The sequence below is a fragment of the Rutidosis leptorrhynchoides genome, unplaced genomic scaffold (genome assembly GCF_046630445.1).
Source record: "Rutidosis leptorrhynchoides isolate AG116_Rl617_1_P2 unplaced genomic scaffold, CSIRO_AGI_Rlap_v1 contig156, whole genome shotgun sequence".
Lineage (NCBI taxonomy): Eukaryota > Viridiplantae > Streptophyta > Magnoliopsida > Asterales > Asteraceae > Rutidosis > Rutidosis leptorrhynchoides.
In genome coordinates this window covers 53,817-76,774 of record NW_027266407.1, presented here as the reverse complement: position 1 = coordinate 76,774, position 22,958 = coordinate 53,817, and the positions used below count along the sequence as shown (strand labels likewise).

At 33.2% G+C, this 22,958-nt stretch overlaps 2 protein-coding genes across 2 annotated transcripts; one reads left to right on the top strand and one right to left on the bottom strand.

The window, feature by feature from the left end:
* Positions 1-592: 592 nt before the first annotated feature.
* Positions 593-2,649, top strand: LOC139881450 (CBBY-like protein). The gene is made up of 8 exons (XM_071865924.1): positions 593-922; positions 1,016-1,086; positions 1,193-1,351; positions 1,617-1,683; positions 1,913-2,008; positions 2,107-2,153; positions 2,355-2,435; positions 2,526-2,649. The coding sequence occupies exons 1-8, from the start codon at positions 593-595 to the stop codon at positions 2,647-2,649; spliced, it is 975 nt and encodes a 324-aa protein (XP_071722025.1).
* Positions 2,650-3,273: 624 nt separating this feature from the next.
* Positions 3,274-6,721, bottom strand: LOC139881449 (equilibrative nucleotide transporter 3-like). The gene is made up of 11 exons (XM_071865923.1): positions 6,634-6,721; positions 5,931-5,959; positions 5,760-5,801; positions 5,571-5,675; positions 5,145-5,300; positions 4,905-5,048; positions 4,697-4,802; positions 4,385-4,554; positions 4,127-4,287; positions 3,786-4,044; positions 3,274-3,381 (listed from the first exon to the last, which is right to left on the bottom strand). Exons 1-11 carry the CDS (start codon positions 6,719-6,721, stop codon positions 3,274-3,276), a joined length of 1,368 nt encoding a protein of 455 aa, XP_071722024.1.
* Between the last annotated feature and the right edge of the window lie 16,237 nt (positions 6,722-22,958).

Genomic DNA, 22,958 nt, shown 5'->3' with positions numbered 1-22,958 from the left:
TGAGTATTCATCGATCATCAGGACAAAGCATCCTTGAAGGTAAGTTTAAAAAAAAAAAAACCCACTAAAATGGAGCAAATTTAAAAGCATAACAGAGTTAAAAATATATATTCATTTTATATCTGAAACATGCATTGTATTTTTTTTTATAATAAAAAATTAATTTAAAATGTGCATACTTTAACACACAAAACGAACATATCCTGATTCATTAGGGCATCATCGCTCTTCGGACGAATTTGGCTATTGAGAATTTTCACTAGCAATGCCAAGTCCTTACCAACTCTAGAACAGAGGATTGATAAAAGTACAAACACATAATACATGGAATATGGATATATATAGTCCCATCCACACTTTTCTAGTTAAGGGATTCACATTTTGTTTAACACATTGACTACATTGCTTTGCCTGTGGATGTAGAAAATCAAATACCACATGACCAATATCCACCATACATAACATTTGTGGTATTGCTATTATGCTATCCTCTATGAGGATAAGTTAGTTTTTTCGTTGAAACGACACATAACTAATTAAAAGTGCAACTCCGAGCTGATCTGATCAAACAGTGATCATTTAGCTACCTCCAATGGCTTCTTCAGTAGCAACCAGCTCTCTCTCCTTAGTGATATCAAAAACTCCATTTTCTCATCACAACAACAATAATGGCTTCTTCCCCAAAAAGACCCACCATGAAATTAGCATGCTACCACCATTGTCGTCTTCACTTCTCGGAACAAAAGTATGTTATAAACCAACTACAATGGTAATCAGCAAAAGAAGAAGAGGAAGCATGATCTTTTGTTCAGCTTCATCTTCTTCTTCAATTCCATCTGCTCTTCTGTTCGATTGCGATGGTGTACTCGTCGATACTGAAAAAGATGGCCACAGGATATCTTTCAACGACACTTTTAATGAGGTTTCCCCCCCCTTTTACTGTATGAATGGATGAATGGCCATTTTAATTTCAATTTTCAAACACTATCGATTATTTAGTATTCATAATATACAGAAAGAATTGGGCGTAACCTGGGACGTGGAATTGTACGGTGAATTGCTCAAAATTGGAGGTGGGAAAGAAAGGTAAACACTGTCTGATCACTTCCTAATGGTATAATTGATTTTGTTGTTAGCAATTGGGATTTGATGATTGGAAGTTTAAATTTATCATTTGGTCTGTTTTGCGTAGAATGACTGCCTACTTTAACAAGGTGGGTTGGCCAGACAAGGCGCCAAAGAGTGAAGAAGAAAGGAAAGAATTCATAGCGTCTCTCCACAAGAGGAAGACAGAGTTATTCATGGCCCTTATCGAAAAAAGATTGCTCCCTCTTCGTCCAGGAGTTGCTAAGTTAGTAACTTTAATCCACAAATGTCTCTAAGCATAAATTCAACTAGTAACATTTTCAATATCCTATAGCCTGATTGTATATATCAAGTTATGACCTTTGACTGCGATGCACTATTAATTATGTAACATGATCTTTGTGTAATCTGCCTGATTTGTAGATAGCTGATATTCTGCAATCATAGGATTATATATAATATGATTAGCATACTCTTCCGACAGAGTTTAGAGTTTTCACATTGCTTATTTTCTAAGTTTCGATTCGCAGGCTGATTGATCAGGCTCTAGCGAAAGATGTTAAAGTTGCAGTCTGCAGCACTTCCAATGAGAAGGCGGTATGCATAATCAGGTTCTACCACTGTAAATTACCTAAGTCGACAAAGGATTGTAAAATTGACTGTCAGTGGAAATGAACCATTGCATTAAATCCTTAAACTTGAATCTAGAGCTTTATGTTGTGTCTAGAGTAGAGGATAAAGCGTTTCATGTCTTGGATGTCTTGTTAAAGGTACTAGGATTAAGAGTTTGACGACTGATCTACATGAGTTTCTCATTTTTATTCAGGTATCTGCAATAGTATCTTGTTTGTTAGGACCTGAGAGAGCAGAGAAAATAAAAATATTTGCAGGAGATGTTGTCCCTCGCAAAAAGCCTGACCCAGTAAGCTTTTTATTCACCTCAACTCATCTGGATGTAATAACTTCTTCATTGGCATATTATGCTTTGTCACTAAATTGTTATCTTGCTGTCATTCTCAGGCCATCTATACACTGGCTGCAGAAACGCTTGGTGTCAATCCTTCAAGGTACTTGTAGTTTTTATAGGACATTCTCAATATTTATTCAAATGATGAACTCGTTTCTAGCCGGAAGGACCAACCAAATGCGACAATCTCATGAAATCGTTGCCAAAATAAATTTATCCACTGTTTCTTCTTTACATTGCTGCATTTTTAAGACTTGTTGCTTAAAAGAAAATGATTTTCATTATCTTGTTTCTATTGTAGTTGTGTTGTTGTGGAGGACAGTGCCATTGGACTTGCAGCAGCGAAAGCTGCTGGAATGAAGTGTATAGTAACAAAGAGCGGGTAACATTTTTATATATTCTGAATCTCTGTGTTGAAGTTCAAATTTGATTTCTTGTAAAAAACATCACAATTTCTATGTTTGGTTGGCAGCTACACAGCCGATGAAGACTTCCTGAATGCGGATGCAGTATTTGATTGCATCGGAGATCCTCCGGAAGAGAGATTCGACTTGGCATTCTGCGGAAGCCTTCTTGAGAAGCAATATGTTAGTTAGCTTCCATTCCCTCTATGACTCTGATTCATCCTCCAATAAAATCCATCAGATTGTTTTATCATGTCAAATATCTATATGAGATTATGCAACTGGCAATGCATTGTTAGTTTTCCAACTTTGTATTCATCATCTTATTCTTGTTTTATACGTGGTACTGTAAAATTTAGTCTTCAAATGTATACTCCCTCGGTCCCAAATTAGATGCAAATCTATACATAATTTTTTGTCTCACATGAAAATTTGAAGGTAAAAAAAACATGTTATTCCCATTTTATCCACCACCAACTTTTTCAGTACATCTTAGCATTGTACATACATCACTCATATGCTAATGATTTCATATTTGTTTCTTTAATTTATGCAAAAACCCATATATTTGCATCTAAGTTTGGATGGAGAGAGTAATCATATTAGGTTAAATTTTGAAAAAGATAATAATGTGATTTAAGATTGAGATTTTCCTTCAAATACTGAGTCTTAAGTTGATCCCAAATTGGTTTTCACTCTGACAGTCTGATAATTGAGTGAGGTGCAACTATTGGAAACTATACATGAATAATGTTGTACCATCGAATTTCATAGTTGAAGGATTCACAATATTATTTTTTCAATAATTGACTTGTACTACCATCCTTTGCCAATGAGCCAGAGCCAATCAAGGGTAACACCAGCAGATAAGCCTCCTTGGAGAAACAACACCAGCAAATTCCCCAATGCATTCTGCTCCGGTCCCTACAAATCCCACGCCATATTTATAAATATATACTCCCTCCGTCCCTAATTAATTGTCACTTTTTTTTTATATATAAAATGTATAGAAAATGTGATATTTAATTAGGGACGGATGTAGTATGTATTAAATTAAGTTCTTAGCCGTTGATGTTATGAAAATAGTTAACGAGACAATACCCCTAACATTTCCATTCATACCATTTTTACACCATCCATCATCTCCTCGTCCCAAAGGTACCCCGAACGTGTAAATCATTCATTGGGTGTAAGTCTGACTTCTCACCAATGGGTGCGCGAAACAAAAACGTTGGTGTTACTCTCGGAAGAAGAGAAATTGGAGGGGTGAAAACGATGTGAATGGAAAATGTTAAAGACTATAAAGTAGAATTTTTTCAATAACTAACCTTATACCCTTTCGGTGCGCAAGTCATGACACAAACAGTGAGATGACCATTAGATAATCCCAACAAGGATGTAAGCATAATCATCCAACCTTGTTTACCATACTTCGCCGTAAAATAGAATGCAGGGATGAACAAGAAGCGAGAAAGAACCGCGATAATCAAACCCTTTCGTGATTCTATATTCAAAGGTTTTAGGACTGGAGTATATCTCCCTATTAGATCCCATACATTAAACATTGCTACCAAAACAAGCGAGTACCTTTAAACGGGGAAACAACATTTTTCAGATAACATGGCTTTCGTACATAGATTAAAATTTATCGAATAAAAGAAATGCTTACCATGTACGCAGACTATGTTTTCCTGTATATTCAAATAAAAATCCAGGGAAAATCGACAATGTGAGAAGATATATCAGGAATATATCAGCTATGTAATCTATATTCTTAAGCAAGAGCTCTTTGTTGCTTAATCTTTGTAGTTGATTTGGATCACTCTTAACCTGTTTAAATTAAAACCATATACAGTAATTGCAAAAATTAAATAAATAAATAAATAGGAATAAAAAATAGCAAAACTTTATTCTATAGAAACCATACCGATTCTTCGATTGATACTATCTGGGTCTGGCGGTCATCCGAAACTGTTTTGGATCCTTCGGAGGCTGCCTTTAAGTGATAGTACTTAACAATTGGAATTTTCGGGAAGACAAATGCGTAAAGAAGAACACAAAGTAGCTCGTAAAAACAGGATACGCCAAAGAACAGAACTGCAATTGTGCAATTCAACATTAATAAGAACATACGAATTGATTTGATATCGTATACTCATTAGCAAAAAAAAAAAAAAATAAAGCCCATAAATAGCTTGAAAAGCTTCTATTATACTGATATAAGAGTAGTAAAACATACTGGCACCCTTCCGTAGACCATTTTTCGAATTTTCAAATGCAGCTTTTGTAATCAACCTCAAAGCAGATGTTATAGCCCCTGATGCAGCCAGACCTGCAAAGAAAGACTAAGAACGAAAAAAAAAATGTTTATTGAACCGATCGATTAGAATTAAAATTAAAGTAAATTGCAGTATGTTAGTTTCAGCACAAAATGTGAGTATACAGACTTGAATGAATTCTGATTCCATGCATGAAAGATCTCCGACCAGTCCTCCCTCTGCGTTAGCATCTGCAAATCCGAATGCGCCGCTTACGATACAAATTCCCACATAAACTCCGATTCCTCCTTTTCCTGATGTTGCTAAATCCAACTGTAAAATTCATTATGATATGTGTGTTTAAATTCAGAAAAATGTGAATTTGCAAATGTGTTTTTTCAAAATAAAAATAAAAGAATGTGTTCTTACAATTAAAAGCAAAAGGATGGACATGAAATACATAGAAAATCCAAACAAAATCCGGATTCTGGTATTGATTTTAGCCTCATGGTATGTGAGAATTGCAAGTGTTCCGATGGCAAATGGCTGATAGAAGAGAGTTATGACCCTTGAGGTGTGATATTTCTGCAAAAGGAAATCAAATAGCATTTCCAGCAATTCAAACTTATTTATTTATCACATAAATTTATTTCATTCAAAATTTATTAGTACCACATCTCTATTTGAATAAATGTCGTTTTAACTTTTTAAATTTATAGAAAAATAGATGTATTTAGTCATTATTAATGTTAAGATACATTAATTTTTGAATAAACCAAAAAAGATAAAACGTCATCTATTGAATACGGAGGGCGTATTAAATCAAGACGAAAAAATGACATGCATAGGAATTACCGGAAACAGGTAAATGTAGTAATCTATAATTGTAAGCATGCTGTTCCATGGAAAAAGAACTCCATTTCCGAGAAGCCAGCAGACTACCATAGCAGTATACCTTCCCTGTTAATAAAAATTAAAATTAAAATAAAGAGTTTACCATGACTATAGTCGATGGAATTTAAATTTGTAATCGCAAGACTGTACCTTGGAAGGAGCTCCATTAGCAATATCATGGATCGTCATTTCCTGCAAAATTAATCTCAAATTAGCATTTGCATGTGTAGAGTATACAATTCAAGACCCACATAACTTTTATTTTTATTCATCTGTTTGACAACATGTTCTGAAAGAATTAAAGATCACCCATTACAATACCTCAATTTCTCTGCGAATTTTCTTGTAAACTACAAAATGGAACACTGAAATATCAAAATATTAAACCAAATATATACAAGGCAATTCATTTAAGTGGAGAGAAGAAGTACATTTATTATAGAATTTCTCATTTATTATTAGAATTTTACATTTGGCAAAATCACATGTTGACTTAACATAAAAAAAAAAAAAAAAACAAAAAAAACAAATCACATGTTGACTTGTTGTAGTAGTAAGTCAGTTACCATAGGTAGTTTCTCATTTAGTATAGAATTTTACATTCGGCAAATTCTTTTGACCAAAAGACTTTTGTTTTATTCTGCGATGAAATGTGAGCAATGCGTGGTGGGAATAGGAGACGTTTACATATTGTACATGGCTTCAATTTTCACACTTGCATGCGGTTAAGAAATTCTTATGTAATTTATATTCACCCTGTCATATTTAAATTACCGATTAATGATTGACATATATACAATAATACTCATTCCGTCTCAAAATAGATACAAATTTTTCAATGTAAATTACATGTAAAAATTTGCATCTATTTTAAGACGGAGATAGTAATAATCTTACATAATAATGAGTTGGCAAATCATTTTATTAAATTAAATGATAAAATAAAAATCTCTCTCTCTCTATCAAATCTAAATTCTTTTTTTCACCAAAAAAATTAAAACCACCGTCATTATGACTAATTAACCAAACGTCTTGCTTGCTAACACAAAAGCACCTCCCTTGTCGTTCTTTAATTGATCGCCAACCACCTCCACATCTCGCTTTGCTCTCATTTTGCGTTTAGGTCGGTGGTTAATCGAAGGAGCACAGGCTCCGACCACTGCCACAACATCTAGGTGACGGCCTCCACCGTCGATCTGGATTAAGATTTGATGTGTTGGCTTTTTGTGTGTAGAATTAGATCGCCGGAGATGGTGACCTAATTTTATTGTTCGATTTAAATGCCGGAGAGGGTGTGGGCAGCAGTGGCCGGTCGGTGGGATGGGAAGGACACTATGAAGCTTTTGGTAGAAAAATACTACCGTCTAACATACTGATTTTTCATGAAAATTAATTAAATAATTAATAATTACCAACTGATTTGTATTGACACCTAATACATGACATGGATTATTATTATACATATGTCTAATTGGTGACTTAAATATAACATGTGTGTATGACTTAAAAAAAATTGCAAAAAGATTGTTTTGTAGTAAATGCAATACTATGAGTTATGAATTAATTAGTGCTTGAGGAGTGAGCATCCCTACAAGAAGTCATTTGATAAAAGGACTAATAAATTGTAGAAAGTTAATTTTTTTAAACATGGCTTTGTAGCGTCAATCAAGTGTGAGGACAATCCAAATCCATTAAAATCTCCTAATTTTTATCCATCATAAAAAGATTTGAAGGGTGAAAAATCCCTATAAATATGAAACGGAATATAAAAAATTATTCATTCCATAAATAGAGGTTGGATTTGATTTGTTTGGATTCATATATAATACATAAAATAAAAATAAAAATATATATACGTGAAGAAAAATAAATCATCATACATTTTAAGTTATGATCCTTTTAAAGGAAAGTCCTATATAATTTTCAAATATTTAAAAATATAAAATTTACATTTAAAGGCAAATTCTAATATGACACAAACTTTATATATAATTATTATTTAGAGAGAATATAAAATATTTTATCCATAAATATTAGATTTTTTAAAATTTCGAGATCATTGTAATTTTGACTTTTTGTTAGGTTCAAATGAAAGTGGAATAATAATAGTACCCTCAATATTAAAAAGTAATAAAAATTTTATATATAAAGTTTAAATTTATATTCCCACACATATTTAATTTAGAGAATGATAATTTAAAAGAAAATCAAATTAAGATGAAATAATATTATAGATTAAATAGGAGATACATGTATCATGAGTAATAATATAAACTTTGAAAATTAATTATCTTCCCTTAATTTCCACAAAATTTTTAGTCATTACCATAAAAATACTAAATTTTTTAGGAGTAATGCTTGGGAAAAGGAACAAATAAAAAGAACAATAGAAAACTGACATGTGTCACAAATAATAAAAAAATTTGTTTTATAATTTTGTTTTATAATTTTAATTCTCATTTTATTCTAATTATACCCAGCACCATCAAAAATTCGGAACCATTACTTTTACTTTTACTTTCACGTTGATGCAACAAAAATATTTCAATTAATATTTTCTTCTAGAATCATAGGTTTAAAAAATTTAAATTATTTTATTCTTCATATTTACCAAAAATAATCAGCATAGAAGGAAAAAAAAAAAAGCTAAACAAATACATATCACCACCACTTACAGTGGCTAGGGTACTGGCGGAAGCCGCCCCTACGACCTCAACACCGTCACTCCTTACCTTCTCTATGTGAATCAATTTTAATTTTGTTTTGAAAGCTTAAAAAAATAAAAATTAATAGCCTAAGAAATTTGATAGAATCCAAAGAACGAACTGAGGTAATTTCGTTGGAATACAAATTAATTTCTATTTTACTTTAAATTTATGAGAATACAAATTATAGAGATGGAGGAGTGAAGACGGAAAAATGAGAGACGGGAAGAGATAAAGGTGAAAGGAGGGACAAGGACAAAATTGGAACCAAAAAATTAAAATAGTGTAATTAAGATTTGTTTTTTCTCATATGACATGTGTCAATTTTTTATTATTCTTTCTATTAGTTCTTACTTTTTGTTCGTTCTCTCTAGTATTTTCTATTTTTTAAAACACTAACTTATGGATAAAAGAAGGAATATTATTCAAAATATTTATATAAATTAAATTACACATGTCAACATAATAATTTTAAATGTTGGATAAGTTAACTTAGAAAATGCATGGTCCAAAATTTCTATAAAACTCAGAAAGCGTTATATATCTAATGCTTAAAATGTCAAAACTTAAATTCAAATAAAACTAATAATCGTGATTTAATATAACATATATGTGGATATTAATTCCAACTTTTACATCATATACAATTTAACACAAAAAAATAAAATAAATTGGAATCGAATCGAATCAAATTAATTATATTAGAAGATAGAAAAATTAAAAACAATCATATATATGTATAGCTAAGGAAACCATGTATTTCCAATACGGTTATGGAGGGATGGGAAAGACTTTTGTATGGAAAGGACTAGCATCTGCTGTCAGGTTAAGAGATGGCATAGTTCTCACGGTAGCTTCCAGTGGCACAGCTTCTCTATTATTGTCTGAGGGTAAGAACACACATTCCACATTCGTCCTTCCCCTAACTCCTGATGAAGACTCAACGTGCTTCGTCAATTTCGAAAGTGATAATGCGGAGCTACTGATAAATGCAAAATTAATCATATGGTACGAAGCACAAATGATGCACAAGGTTTTAAAGCAATAAATAGGACTTTGAGGGACTTGTTGAGGACAGTAGATCCTACAAATGAAAGCCTGCCATTTGGCGGGAAGATTATTGTTTTTGGAGGAGACTTCAGACAATTACTACCTGTCATACCAAAAAGAAGCAGGCAACATGTTGTGTCGATGCACACTAAATTCTTCATACCTATGGCCACATTGCAAGGTCATGAGGCTCACTAAGAACATGAGACCACAATCAACGAGATCCTCTAATGATTCCTCAGCCTTAAAAGAATTTGTAAAGTGGATCCTAATTCCTCAGCCTTAAAAGAATTTGTAAAGTGGATCCTAAGTGTTGGTGACGGAACTCTTGGCGAAGTGAACACTATAGTTGTGGAAGTGAATATACCCGAAGACTTATTGATACATCCGTCTGATGATCCTCTTGGTGCAATTGTTGAACAAATAATATCATTCCTTCCACAACCACTTTAACGATCCAGCATACATGCAGGAGATACTTGCACCGACATTGGAAGTTATAGGGGAGGTAAATGATTACATGATATCAATGAATGGTAATGAGGAGAGGATTTACTATAGTTCCGATTTGGTTTGACAGTCAAATACCATAATAGACGTGTTCTCACAAATTCTCACAACAGAATACTTGAACACGGTCAAGAGCTCGGGATTACCAGTCCATGAATTGAAACTCAAGGTTGGTGTACCGATCATGTTATTGAGGAATATAGATCGCGTGGCATGCTTATGCAATGGGACGAGACTCATCGTTAGAAGGTTAGGAACGCGAGTCCTATATGCTAATTAAGGTCATGTAAGGTCTGAGTGTTGGTAAGAAGGTGTTGATACTACGATTGACACTAACCCCATCCGACGCTAGACTATCATTCAAATTTTAGAGGACAATCATTAAACCATGTTGGGGTCTATATGAAGAGACTAGTCTTCAGCCATATATAACTATATGTTGCTGTATCTAGAGTAACTAATCGTTCTGGTCTCAAAATGTTGATTTGTGACAAAGATGGATATGTCAAAAAAAATACAACCAATATTGTGTTTAAAGAAGTCTTTACTACAGGTACCATCATGAGCAAGATCTTTCTTCTTTGATATTTCAGTTATTTCTTATATGTATTTTCAATTAATTAACCCTAGATGTTGACATGCCTCGCAGGATCAATAAGGCAGTAAATAAAAACTAATGTAGAGCCGACACTTGAAAACGGATAGTTTGTTTACCCATTTATTCGAACAAGTAAATGTTTAACAATTACTTTGAAGACGGGAGCCGCTAAACTTCTTGTAACATCCTTATCTGACTATACTTTTTTTCGCGTAGAAATATGAGTGATTTTTTTTTCGCGAGATAGACAACGTGTAATGAGGAGACAAATTTTTTTTAGAATTTCTTCTTCGCGTTGAGTTCAAGTAATCGATAAGCTTTATAATCGTTGAAATTAGACATTAGGATGTTAGAATACTTTAAGACAACACATGTAACCCATTATAGATACAAAATATAGAAAACGTACCGATTAAAATATTAACATTATATATGTATATAAATACATATTTCCTGTTCTTCCGCCGAACGAGCTAGAGGAATTCGAATAGATAAAATAGAAATATTAAAATATACAAAACATACTAATAAATCTTGATTATTTATTTAAATATATTATTGACTTAAAATTAAGTACATTTCTCAACTCTATTGATATGACTATTTATTTCTCTATTGTCGACTAGAGATTCACCACATTATTAACCTATACTATTCTCATTTCAACATTGTCAGACAATTACTCACTTCTACACACATTTTCTTTGTTGAAAATACAAGATTGAAAAATCAACTCATTATGTCAAAAGTCTATGGAGACAAATCTGCTCCTACACCTAGGGGTGGGCAAAGTCGGTTTCGGTTCGGTTATCTAAAAAAAATTAACCAAACCGAAAATATCGGTTATTGAAATTGATGAACCAAATCCGAACCATTTTAAAATCAGTTATATCCAAAAACCAACCGGTCGGTTTTGGTTGGTTTCGGTTTTAACCAAACTTTTCTCAAACTACAATTTTATAATATATGTTTGGTTTCTTGTTGCTTTGTGCACAAGGTAGCAAAACTTGCAATGGAAGAAATAGACTCTCCGATGTAGAATGAAGAAAGCAAGACATAAATGAAAACTAAAAAATTTCTGTAGAAGTTAACATTACATTGCTCCAAAAATGAAAACTTTAAGCAAAACAATTCTAAACAAAAAGTTAAAAAAAGTGATGGAGAAGCTAAAGGAACGAATTGAGTGCTATTAGATTTTCTCAATTTGTATCATACAGGAAAGACAGTGACGATGAAGAATAAGTGGCTAAACTAGCAGCTGAAGAGCCTAGCAAGGTTAAAGGAGAAAAAAAGAGTGATGGAGAAGTTAAAGGAGAGGAAGAAGTTATAAGGCTTAAAAGTGTTTGGCGATAGTTATGTTGTGGGGACAGTGACCCAGTATTATTACAAAAATTACAGATAAGACAATTGAAGGAATAAAGAATATTCCTTAATTTTGGTTATTTTCGGTTTTAACCGAAAACCAATTAAACCGAACCAAATTAACCAAAATAAAATGGATATTTTTTTGACAAACCAAAACCGAACCATTTTAAAAAACTATCCGAACCGAACCGAACCAAATCAATCGGTTTGGTCAAAACCATGGATTTGGTCGGTTATTGCCCACCCCTACCTACACCTCATAAATGCCACTCAACTATTTAGGTAGACAAGTTTTACAACATATAAATTCAGTACAATCCTTTGATCAATAGAAAATCAGATCCTATACTAAGTTGAAAGCATTCTCTGTGCTCTGCACCTTATAATTTCAACTCTAAACTGAGATATTGCAAACAAAAGCCGATTTTGTCAACAAAGGTAACCCTTCCATTCCTTTTACCATTATCCATCATGTCAGAATACATATGTACATACCATGTTGTCTATACAAATTCAACTGAAACAGAGGGAGTTTACAATCAATAAGTTTTCAAAAAGACTACAAGATCAAATCAGTCTCTTACACACCACATAAAAATTCAACTAGGAGCAGTATAACAAGATCAAATCAAAACCAGAATTCAACTATGTCATTAATAAGGATCAACAATTTCAAAGATAGAATTCAGTATAAATAACACACTTTTAACTCAGTTTTCACACAATCCAGTAAATATTATCTCAACTCAAACACTAAACTCAATAATGGCCATCGAGAACCAAAAGCTACAACACATATATCAAAAATCAAATTACCACCTTAGTTCAGTATACAATCCAGCAACTAAGGCCTTAAGAAATGAAACTACATACTGCCCTGATCAAAATTCAATATACCTCTGCTGGAAAACATTGCCACCTACGAATGCTGGTAGCTCCACACCATTGCCACCTTCTCTGCCCCGCCAGAACCAAACGCCGTTCACATGCTAAGCTCCAACTGAGTCGGTTTGAAGCGAACCAAATCGAAATCCTGACCAAACTCTGACGAACAAAGGGGCCAAACTGAGCTGATGAGCTCCGTTAGAGTCACCGCCAGTCAAATCAACGCACAAGGAAGAGGAGAAGCGAACGACGACGCAAACCAAGGCCAGCACCACCGTCGTCGTCGGGCCGAAACCTTTCAAGGTAAATTTCGGCAGAACCTTGCATCGAAACACATAGATTTTAGCGTTAAAATACTTCCCAGAACTCATAGAATAACATACTAGGAAATTAGATCGTAACTTGAACTTTTATAAAATCAAACCGAATCCCTAAAATCGTGATTAAGAGAAAACTAAGCAATGGCGAAGAAAAATAACCTCATATTCGGAATCACGGCGTTGAAACGAGTCGATTGATACTTGGGTCGTGACCTGCCGTCGCCGGAATCGTCGTCGTCCATCGTGGGCAGAGTGACCGACGGAAGAGAAAGAGACGGAGTCTCGCGAGGAAGAAGAAGAAGAAAGAAATGATTGTTAAATGACTATTGTGCCCCTCATTTTTAAAGTAACCACATAATAACCAACACGTCAGAAATAGTCCAGGGATATAAGTGCCATTTCACATTTAAAACCATCGATTCAAACCGAATGAATTCGGTTCAGTGAGGAATCAGTCTCCCAACCCTAAATTTGATTTTTAAATGCTCCGAACCTAATAAAATCAATTCTATTGGATCCGAACCTATCAAATTTTCACAGTAATTATTAATAATTATTTTGAACATGATTATATAAAATTTTGGACAAAATGATTTCTGAATTTTAAAAATAAAATAATGTGATAAATTGATTTTAACTATATGTAAATATTTGTTTTAAGTCAATTAATTCAATATAAAATTGATTTTGGGTAAACTTATATTTTGATAAAATATAATATCATGCCATGATAAATTTAAAAATATTTATTTATCAAAATAAATATTTCACGTTAGTGATTAATTAATTAAATTAATCATGTAGAAATCTAACAAGTAAGACGTACAAAAAAATCATTTGTAGCATTTTATTTTGACGTCATTAGCTTAGAATTACGGTTAAAAAATTATCGATGTCATTAGGTCGATAATTCACGTGGATCGAGATAAGACGTAATGTCCAGCGAATAAACGTCAAACTTTATAAGTGTACAAAATTTCTTTATCATGTAGAGTTTGATAGTTATTAACGTTAATATCGATTTCAGACAGAATCACACAAGCTACTCTATGGAGGACGAACATGAATACACGACTTCAACGTCTATGAGTTTTATTATAATTTCATTACAGTATGTTACACGTATATTCTTGATGAATGCTTTAGTCCACTATGCCATACATATCATTTTATGCATGATTTATGATTTTACGATTTCCATGGTATGGCATAGTTACTTTAAAAATTAAATAGCTGTAGATGGCCTGAAGACCTTCAGAAATAAAACTCAGATTTTAATCATGTTTGCATTTATAATTAGATAAACTATATAGTTAATAATTAGTTATTAATATATTATATATATAAATTATATAAGAATCCCCTGTTACTCATGATTTTATATTCAGCAGTACCAGGTCTAACCAAGTAACCCCTTAGTATAGGTCTGCGCAGATGGTACGCCATCATTAGATATTGGCCTCATGTATAGTATGGTTATCGGTATGTGTTCGAGTACCCCATAGTAGGCAGGAAATACTATGGTAGCCTGGCCACTATAGTAGTGTTTCCCCTGATTTTCACATATATTGATTCATAAAATATATAGATATACCAGCATGATTATACATCACGTAATACATATATATATTCATAACATATATATTTCAGCATGATTATACAGTACATAAATATATATATATTCCAGCATGATTATATAGCACGTAAAATATATATTCCAGCATTGTTAAAATATATATTCTACTATTATATCAGCTAATCATCATAAAATTATTTTATGATTTGTTCATAAACATGTTTGAATAAAAATTTCATAATTTCATGATTTTAATTTGGTTTTACAGATATAAATTCAGTAATTCAACAAGATTTTATTCAGTATATGAAAATATAATGTTTTATAATAACTCTCACTAAGCGAAAGCTTAAAGTTTCCCAAAAATATATTTGTATTTTCTCTAGGTTAGGTAAGCAAGATAAGCTCGAGCTACGAGGCATAAGTAATGGTCCACTTCCGTATATCAAGTCAGGTCCATGTCATGTACAGGTACCAATGGGACACCGATCTTGATCCTCGCAAGTAGGGTCGGGAGCGGGCGTCTCACTTCTACTTTGTTCTTATTTTGATTTTATCTCCTTTTATAACTCTTATGCGGATTTTGTAGTAAAATCGAACGTATTTGTTAAAATTTTCAATCAAAAAATTACATTTAAATTTACTTTATACCCGTGCGTCCCGCATGAGTCACAAATTCTAATTTCGTATAAAACTCAGAAGGCGCTATATCTAATGCTTAAAATGTCAAAACTTAAATTCAAATAAAAATAATAATCGTGATTTAATTTGACATATATATGTGGAGATTAATTCAAACTTTTACATTAAATATAATTGACCACAAAGAAAAAGAAATCAATTGAAATCTAATCAAATTAATTATATTAATTAATATGCATGTATAGCAAAATAAACCATGCATTAAATGATATGCATGTATAACTAAATAAACCATGCATTAACTTTATTTTTCTTCATATCTTCGATCTTCTCATGTATAGCTAAAAAAATAATTTTTTATCTCTTCGTCTTCTCGGAATGGTTTTTATTTAAGAAACATAAAAATTAACACTATAAATTAAACAATGATATAGAAAAAAAAACTTAAAAAGATTGTTCAAAAATTAATTTCGCAACATAAATAGAAACTCAACAAATAAGACCATAAATAAAAAATTAAAGAATTAATATAAATACTCTATTAAAACATATAATCATGTAAAAAAATATAAGAGGAAAAAAATCACTTTCTATATATGATCGAAATCATCATATATCATGTAAAACAAGCAACAAACATCAAAATAATCTTAAAAAATAGGATAATATCATTAGAAAGTAGACAGAAATCCATAGAATTCAAAACATGCAAAATCATGGTGCACAACAAATGATGATGGAAAATGATATTTAAACCTTAATGTATATGAAAAGAAAAGAAAGTAAAATAAAAGATGAATCGATCAAAGACTTGCTACAAAATAAAATAGAAACTATTTCAAATTAGCACAACACCAAAAACAACCGTCAACTTGAGTCTTGAAACAAAATAAAAAGTGAAAAAAAAACACTATAGATGAACGAAAATGTAGTAAATGAGATGAAAGAATATTGCATATATAGAAGGAAATTTATAGGGAATTGGAGGGCATGTGAATTTTGAAAGAGATTTGAAATACATCATTACAAAATTTAGTGTACATAACTAATTTTATATTGGCAATATCGATTAGTTAGGCTATGAATGTGATTTGATTAGGCAATAATGAAAATTTTATAACCGAATCAGGTAGGTATTTAAATATGAATATTCTAATATTAATTATAGGGAAAATTCCCTCACGAGTCCCTAAACTTGACCTAGATTAACCACTAGATCCCTTGACTTCACTTACTAAGCACCAAATCCCTAAACTTGAGTAAAACATAACCACCGGGTCCTTGACGTTAACTCTCCGTTAAAACTGTTGACGTGGCTACTAATGGAAATATATTTATTTCCATGTAAGCGTATAGTCAACAGATACGAACCGATTAATAAAAAATGAATTGGGTTAACCCAAAAAGAACTGACTTAACTCTTAAAACCTAAAACAAACCGACACCACCACCCGTCAACCACCTACCACTGCCTCCAGGAACCACCTCCGGCCGTCGGCCACCATTGACCTCCACCAACCACCCTTTAACTTTCGAAATAAACTTTGAACCGTTACTGCCCTCTCTATATCTTGGCATTCACATAATCACATAACTAGATTTGCTTATTTAATATTCCCCTTTAGAATCTTGTAAAAGTAGAGTTTAATGTGGATTAGTTTTGTTTTCCGATTGCAGTTTCTGTCAAAGTAAAACAAAAAAATGATGAACAGTGGTAAGTAAAGATGAAGATAAACTCCAAATCTGGATTTAAATCAAAATTTAAGGAAAAAAAAACAAGACACATCCCTAATGCAAATAACACGAACTCTCAAAATTGAAGTTAAGCAGAAAGTAAAACGAGTAATAAAAATGATAAAAAGAAACGATTTTTTGTCATTACAGTGAACCAAACCCAATTGATACCTTTTTTTTTCAAGCTCTCTGTTAAATTCTAGACTTGAGTTTTATTTTTAATGCTCAATTATTTAATCGTGTTTTGATCTAATACAATGCGTCGACACGTGGAGACGAAATGGATGGTTTGTTGCTTCCTGGGAAGATCAGGAAACGAGATTGTTTATCATTCGCTTCTTCTTCTTCATCGATTATCCAAAATTACAGATTCGAGTAGTGACCTGAACAGCTTGGAGTTGTGGATGACGATGGCGATGAAGGTGATGGTTGGAGGTGGCGGTGAGGACAAATGGAGTAGGGTGGACGTCTAGGATCTGGTTAGGAGTCTGAGGATAGAGGCTAGATTTTGAAGAAGATGATTGGCTAATGGTAATGGGTTAAATCGAATTTAATAGGGTTGAACTGGTTTGTTTAAGGTTTTAATCAGTTCATTTTTTGTAACCCGATTCATCTCAAGCAATCAGTTCATATATGTTGATGTGAGACGTGATGTGGACAAAAGACCTCACTGGTAGAAAAAAAAATTACCACGTCAATTGCCATGTCAGTCTATTTAATGGAGAGTTAACGTCAATTGCCATGTCAGTCCTTCTGTTGTGCAGTAAGTTACCGTAGAAATTAGGGAAACTAGTAGTCCACAACTGGTTATACCTGAGTTGTCAGAGCATGAGCCTGCAATTGCAAGAGTAGAGTCTGATGTTGATGCAATTGTTGAATCAAAAGGGTCGACTGATATGTCACTAGAGAAGGAGAATGAATGGCAAGAGGTGAAAAATAAAAAAGATAGACAAGCTAAACAGAAGGGCAAATCTTAAAATATTGGAGGGGGTAAGCAGAAGTCATGACATCAAGTAGAAGTTAAATCAGTCAATTCTGGCCCGTCTACGATTGTTATGCTGGCTAGAAAAATGGATAAAGGTGGAGATGATATTAGGTCGAGAACGGTACTTAAGGCCACCGAGAAAGGATAATGATTGGCACGTAGAACGTAAGGGGCCTTAATGATCTTCTTAAACAATCAGAAAGCAGGCGTCTGGTTGTTAATGAAAGGTTAGTAACTTGTGGTTTGTTAGAAACAAAAGTGGTAGAGAGTAATGTTGATAAAGTATGGCAAGGAGTCAATATGCCAGGATAGGAGTTGATTCACAATTCGAATGTTTCTCGGCTTGGGAGAGTATGGGTGATGTATGATATCAATCGAGTAGATGTTCAGATGGTTGATATTGCTTCACAATGGATACATTGCTTGGTACGATTAGGTAATGAGGAGTTTTATTGGATGGTAGTGTATGCCAATAATAATATGCTTGAACGAAGAGAAGTCTGGGAGTTTCTAGCTAATGCAGGCAACCAGATTACTATTCCTTGGTTTATACAAGGTGACTTCAATATAGTATTTAAAGGGGATGAGAAAACTGGTAGTTTGGGATTGGAAATGGAGGCTTCTATGGAGTTTGAGCAGCTTGTATTAGATGCAAATTTAATGGATATGAGGTTTCAGGGCCCTAATTCACTTGGAGTAATAAGCAGGAGGAAGGAGGTTGTATATTCTACAAGCTTGATAGATGTATAATGAATGTATGGTGTGCAGACGTGTATCCGAGTATTTTCTATGATGTCTTAAATGATGGGGTGTAAAATCATTCTTCCATTATAGTGCGCTTTATGAGGAACCTGAATACAAAGCCAAAAGCGTTTCGATTCTTTAATTTCTAGATGGAGCATCCTGAGTTTAAGTTGATAATCTGGGAGGCTTGAGAAATGCAAGTTTAAGGAAATATGATGCATCGACTGTGGCATAAATTAAAAGATGTGAAGCAGGATTTGAAGCAGTTGAATAGATCATCATATTCGGACATTTCGAATCAGGTGAAATCTTTGCTTGAGTTGCTGGAAACTGTCCAAATTCAGTTATAACAAGACCCCTTCAATATTATACTCTAGGATGAAGTTAAAGTGGTGGAAATGAATTATCGTATTGTGCTTGGGCAGGAGAAGGAGTATTTTAAACAAAAATCCAAGATTGATTGGTTTAATTATGGGGATGATAATACCAGATTTTTTCATGCTTTAGTGAAGAGAAGGCACGTGAAAAATTCCATCACGAGACTCATGTGTAATTCTGGAGAAGTGGTTACAGACCTTGATGATAAAAGTCGAGCAATGGTGGGCTTCTACCCTGAGTTGCTAGGCACGCCTGTCATGAATAGAAAATAAGTGGATTATCCACTTACTGAAGCCGGAGAGTTGATGAATTCTGATGATGCATCAAGCCTTTGTAGAGAAGTCACGTCTGAGAAAATTTGGGGTGCCTTGCAAAGTATTGGGAATGATAAAGCGCCAGGCATAGACGGATTTAACAACTTATTTTTCAAGAAGAATTGGGACATTGTGGGTGAGGATGACAGGTTAGTTGTTCTGTCTTTTTTCAATACTAATAGACTAGCAAAGCAATTCAACGCAAGTGCTCTTACTATCATCCAAAAAAAGAGTAACCCCAATGGAGTGACATATTATAGACCTATTGCATGTTGTTCTGTAATCTATAAAGTTATCACAAAAATTTTGACAGCTAGATTGGACGTTGTCTTGGGAAAATTAATAAGTCTATAACAATATGCTTTTATTAAGGGCCGAAACATGTATGATAATATCCTTGTTGCACATGAGTTAGTTCAGGGATATCATAAGGTTGTTGGTAAACTGATGTGCCTATAAAATTGATATAAAGAAAGCATATGATTCGCTTTCTTGGGATTTTCTTGAAGAAATGTTATTGGGTTTACGATTTCTTGCAAGGTTTATAGGGCGGACAATGGCGTGTGTTAGGTGACTTATTCTTTAATGATAAATGGGAGTTTGGAAGGTTATTTTCAAGGTGGAAAAGGATTAAGGCAAGGGGACCCATTGTCGACTTTGCTTTTTCTGATTGTGATGGAGTGTTTTCCCGTAGCTTAGTATCTTCTCCTACCAGTTTCTGCTTTCACAAAGAGTGTAAAGAATTGAAGCTAACACACTTATGTTTTATGGATGATTTGTTCCTTTTTTGTCGGGGGATAAGGATTCAATATGCTGGCTGAAAGAAAGATTACAGCAATTTTACAAAAAATTTGGTCTTCATGTTAAAGCGCTGAAAAGTTATGTGTATATCAGTGAGGGGCCAAGGGAAAGGACAGAGGAATTAATCATGATGAGTGGCTTTCAAGGAGGGATGTTGCTAGTAAAATATTTGGGGCTGCCATTGATCAATTCAAGACTTAGAAAAGAACATTGCAGCGAATTAGTTGATAAGGTGACGAAGAGAATTTCGAATTGGGCTGTAAAATTCCTTTCTTACGAAAAAGGCTTACACCAATCAGTTCAGTTTTACCTAGCCTTCATGTGTATTGGTGTACAATTTTTATTTTACCAAAGGCCATTTTAAAAGTAATTGATACAAAATGTATGAATTATCTTTGGTCGGGTAGGGAAAATAAGAGATTTTGTTATGTTGCTTGGAAGGACATATGTTTGCCTAAAAAAGAAGGTGGATTGGGTATACATGAACTTGTGTGTTGGAACAAAGCTGCAATGGGAAAATAAATTTGGAGTATTTTGGTGGATAAAGAATCATTGTGGGCAAAATGGATTACCCAGAAAAAGCTTTAAAGATTGTCATACATAGGGGTCCGAAAACCACCCGACTGTAGTTTTTCCTAGAGAAATATGCTCAAGTTGAGGGATACGTTTAAGCAGTTTTATCGACATGAAGTTGGTATAGAGAAGAATTTCAACTTTTGGTTTGATCTTGGGTTGTAGAGCGAAGCCATTCTGGATGTATTTCCACACATTACATTTATTGAAGTTGATCTACAACATACGACCGGGGTCAAGGATGTATGGAGAAATGAAGCTTGGAACTTGCCAATGCCAATTTCACATGATATGGACATGGCTTGGGGAATGGTGCAACAAGCTGTTGTATCGGATGATCATGACGGAATTGGATGGACTGAACATGCTTTAGGTAAGCATTTGATATCTTCTAGTTATAATGCAATCCGAAATAGGAGAATGTGTGTTCATTGGTGTAAATTAGTTTGGGGCCCTGAAAATATCCCCAAATTTAGTTTCATTTTATGGTTGGCGATGAAAAATAGGCTTGCTATTCGATCTAGGTTGCATAGATGGGGCATATGCAGTACAAATATTTGTTCTCTGTGCAGTATTGAAAGTGAAATGATGGATCATTTGTTTTTTGATTGTCCGTTCTCGAGGATTGTATAGGCGGAGACAATGTCTAAATATAATATCACAAGACATCAGGGAAGTCAGTTTTGGCAGTAGCTTGTCGGTGGGGGCTAATGGCCTGTGTATACCATATTTAGCCGGAGTGTAACATAGAAATGAAACTGTTAATATTGGAAGGGTGGTACAGAATATTAGATATACAATGTGTTCTCTGTTTTCTTACAGAAAAAGAAATAGATACAGTGAAATGTTAAAGAGATGGAATTGATGTATAGTGCAGCTTGTTGCACTTCTTTTTGTATTAAGTTGTATAACTTTTTTGGCAATAAAAAAAAAATTGACCAGAAAAAAAATAAGACATAAATCTGTTGGGACAGGTTTTATGACTGAATTATTTTTTTTGAATTAAATCTAATATATTCAACGATTTTTTTTATAATGATTTATTTATATATATAAATAAATCGCGTACTATTGATAATAAATTCGTTCGACGGAAGGGTCTAATGACTAGTTTCATCAATGCTTTCACATATATTTTCTGCTTTAAAAAAATTCAATATTTTTACCGAACATAAATAACAATCTTATATATTAATCTCATGATCTTCAATACACAAGTAAAAACGTCTACCATCCTTGGCCTAGAATAAACCACAATCAATTTAGAGTAACTTAATATTCCTGCTGGAAGAAAACATATCAGCACAAATTTCTCGAGAAATTATTTTCCTTCTAGTCCAAGAAACAGAGAAAACACTACCTCAAGTGAGGATACAATTAATGTAATTTTTGGATTAGAGCATATCCCCCACTTGGAACATACCAAAAGACAACACAAACATATCTCTCTAATCGAATCTCAGATGCTATACACCGACACTGACATCAGAGGCGGATCTATTAAGGGGTGAGGAGGGTAGTAGCCCCAATTCAATTCAATACATAAATTATTTCACTGCAACGAGATGCTCAAAATATCTTGTTGTGCAGTGGTTGAACATATATATTAAAATGTTTAGGACGTGAGTTCGATCCTTATTGTACCATTTTTACTTTTTATATTCCTTCCCACCAAAAAATATTTTTATGGGCCCATATTTTGTCTATCCTACCAAAATTATTCATATTCTATTATTTTCATTTTTTTGTTAAAATCGTTACATAATGGAGTGGTGATTAATTAACAGTACACCATAATAAAAATTGATTCGAACTAGATTTATGATATGTTGGTCATAGATTACTTTCTGATTAACATCATGATAATTGTATTAATTAATGAACCGATTTTTGCAATTCCACTAAAAATTATTCATATCTATATATTTGTTAACTCTACTTTGTAAATGCCCCATCTTGTTGTGATACTAATTACACCTAATAACCACAATCGCGAATAATCTAAACTCTGTTTTTAAAGAAAATATCCATTCTAGACTATAATTTATAAATTTATTTTGATATAGTTGTAAGAGTTGCTATCACATATTAGAACTTAAAATTCTCTTAGGAAATATATGTGAAATTTTTTTTTCCCCAATACATTAAATTCCTGGATCCGCCGCTGTC

Coding starts and splice junctions, on each gene's coding strand:
- LOC139881450 (XM_071865924.1), top strand. CDS start 593: ATGGCTTCTTCAGTAGCAACCAGCTCTCTCTCCTTAGTGATATCAAAA. Junction 923..1,015: donor TCAACGACACTTTTAATGAG/GTTTCCCCCCCC, acceptor CATAATATACAG/AAAGAATTGGGCGTAACCTG. Junction 1,087..1,192: donor ATTGGAGGTGGGAAAGAAAG/GTAAACACTGTC, acceptor TGTTTTGCGTAG/AATGACTGCCTACTTTAACA.
- LOC139881449 (XM_071865923.1), bottom strand. CDS start 6,721: ATGAGAGCAAAGCGAGATGTGGAGGTGGTTGGCGATCAATTAAAGAAC. Junction 5,676..5,759: donor CTAATGGAGCTCCTTCCAAG/GTACAGTCTTGC, acceptor TTTTATTAACAG/GGAAGGTATACTGCTATGGT. Junction 4,045..4,126: donor AAACATAGTCTGCGTACATG/GTAAGCATTTCT, acceptor CCCCGTTTAAAG/GTACTCGCTTGTTTTGGTAG.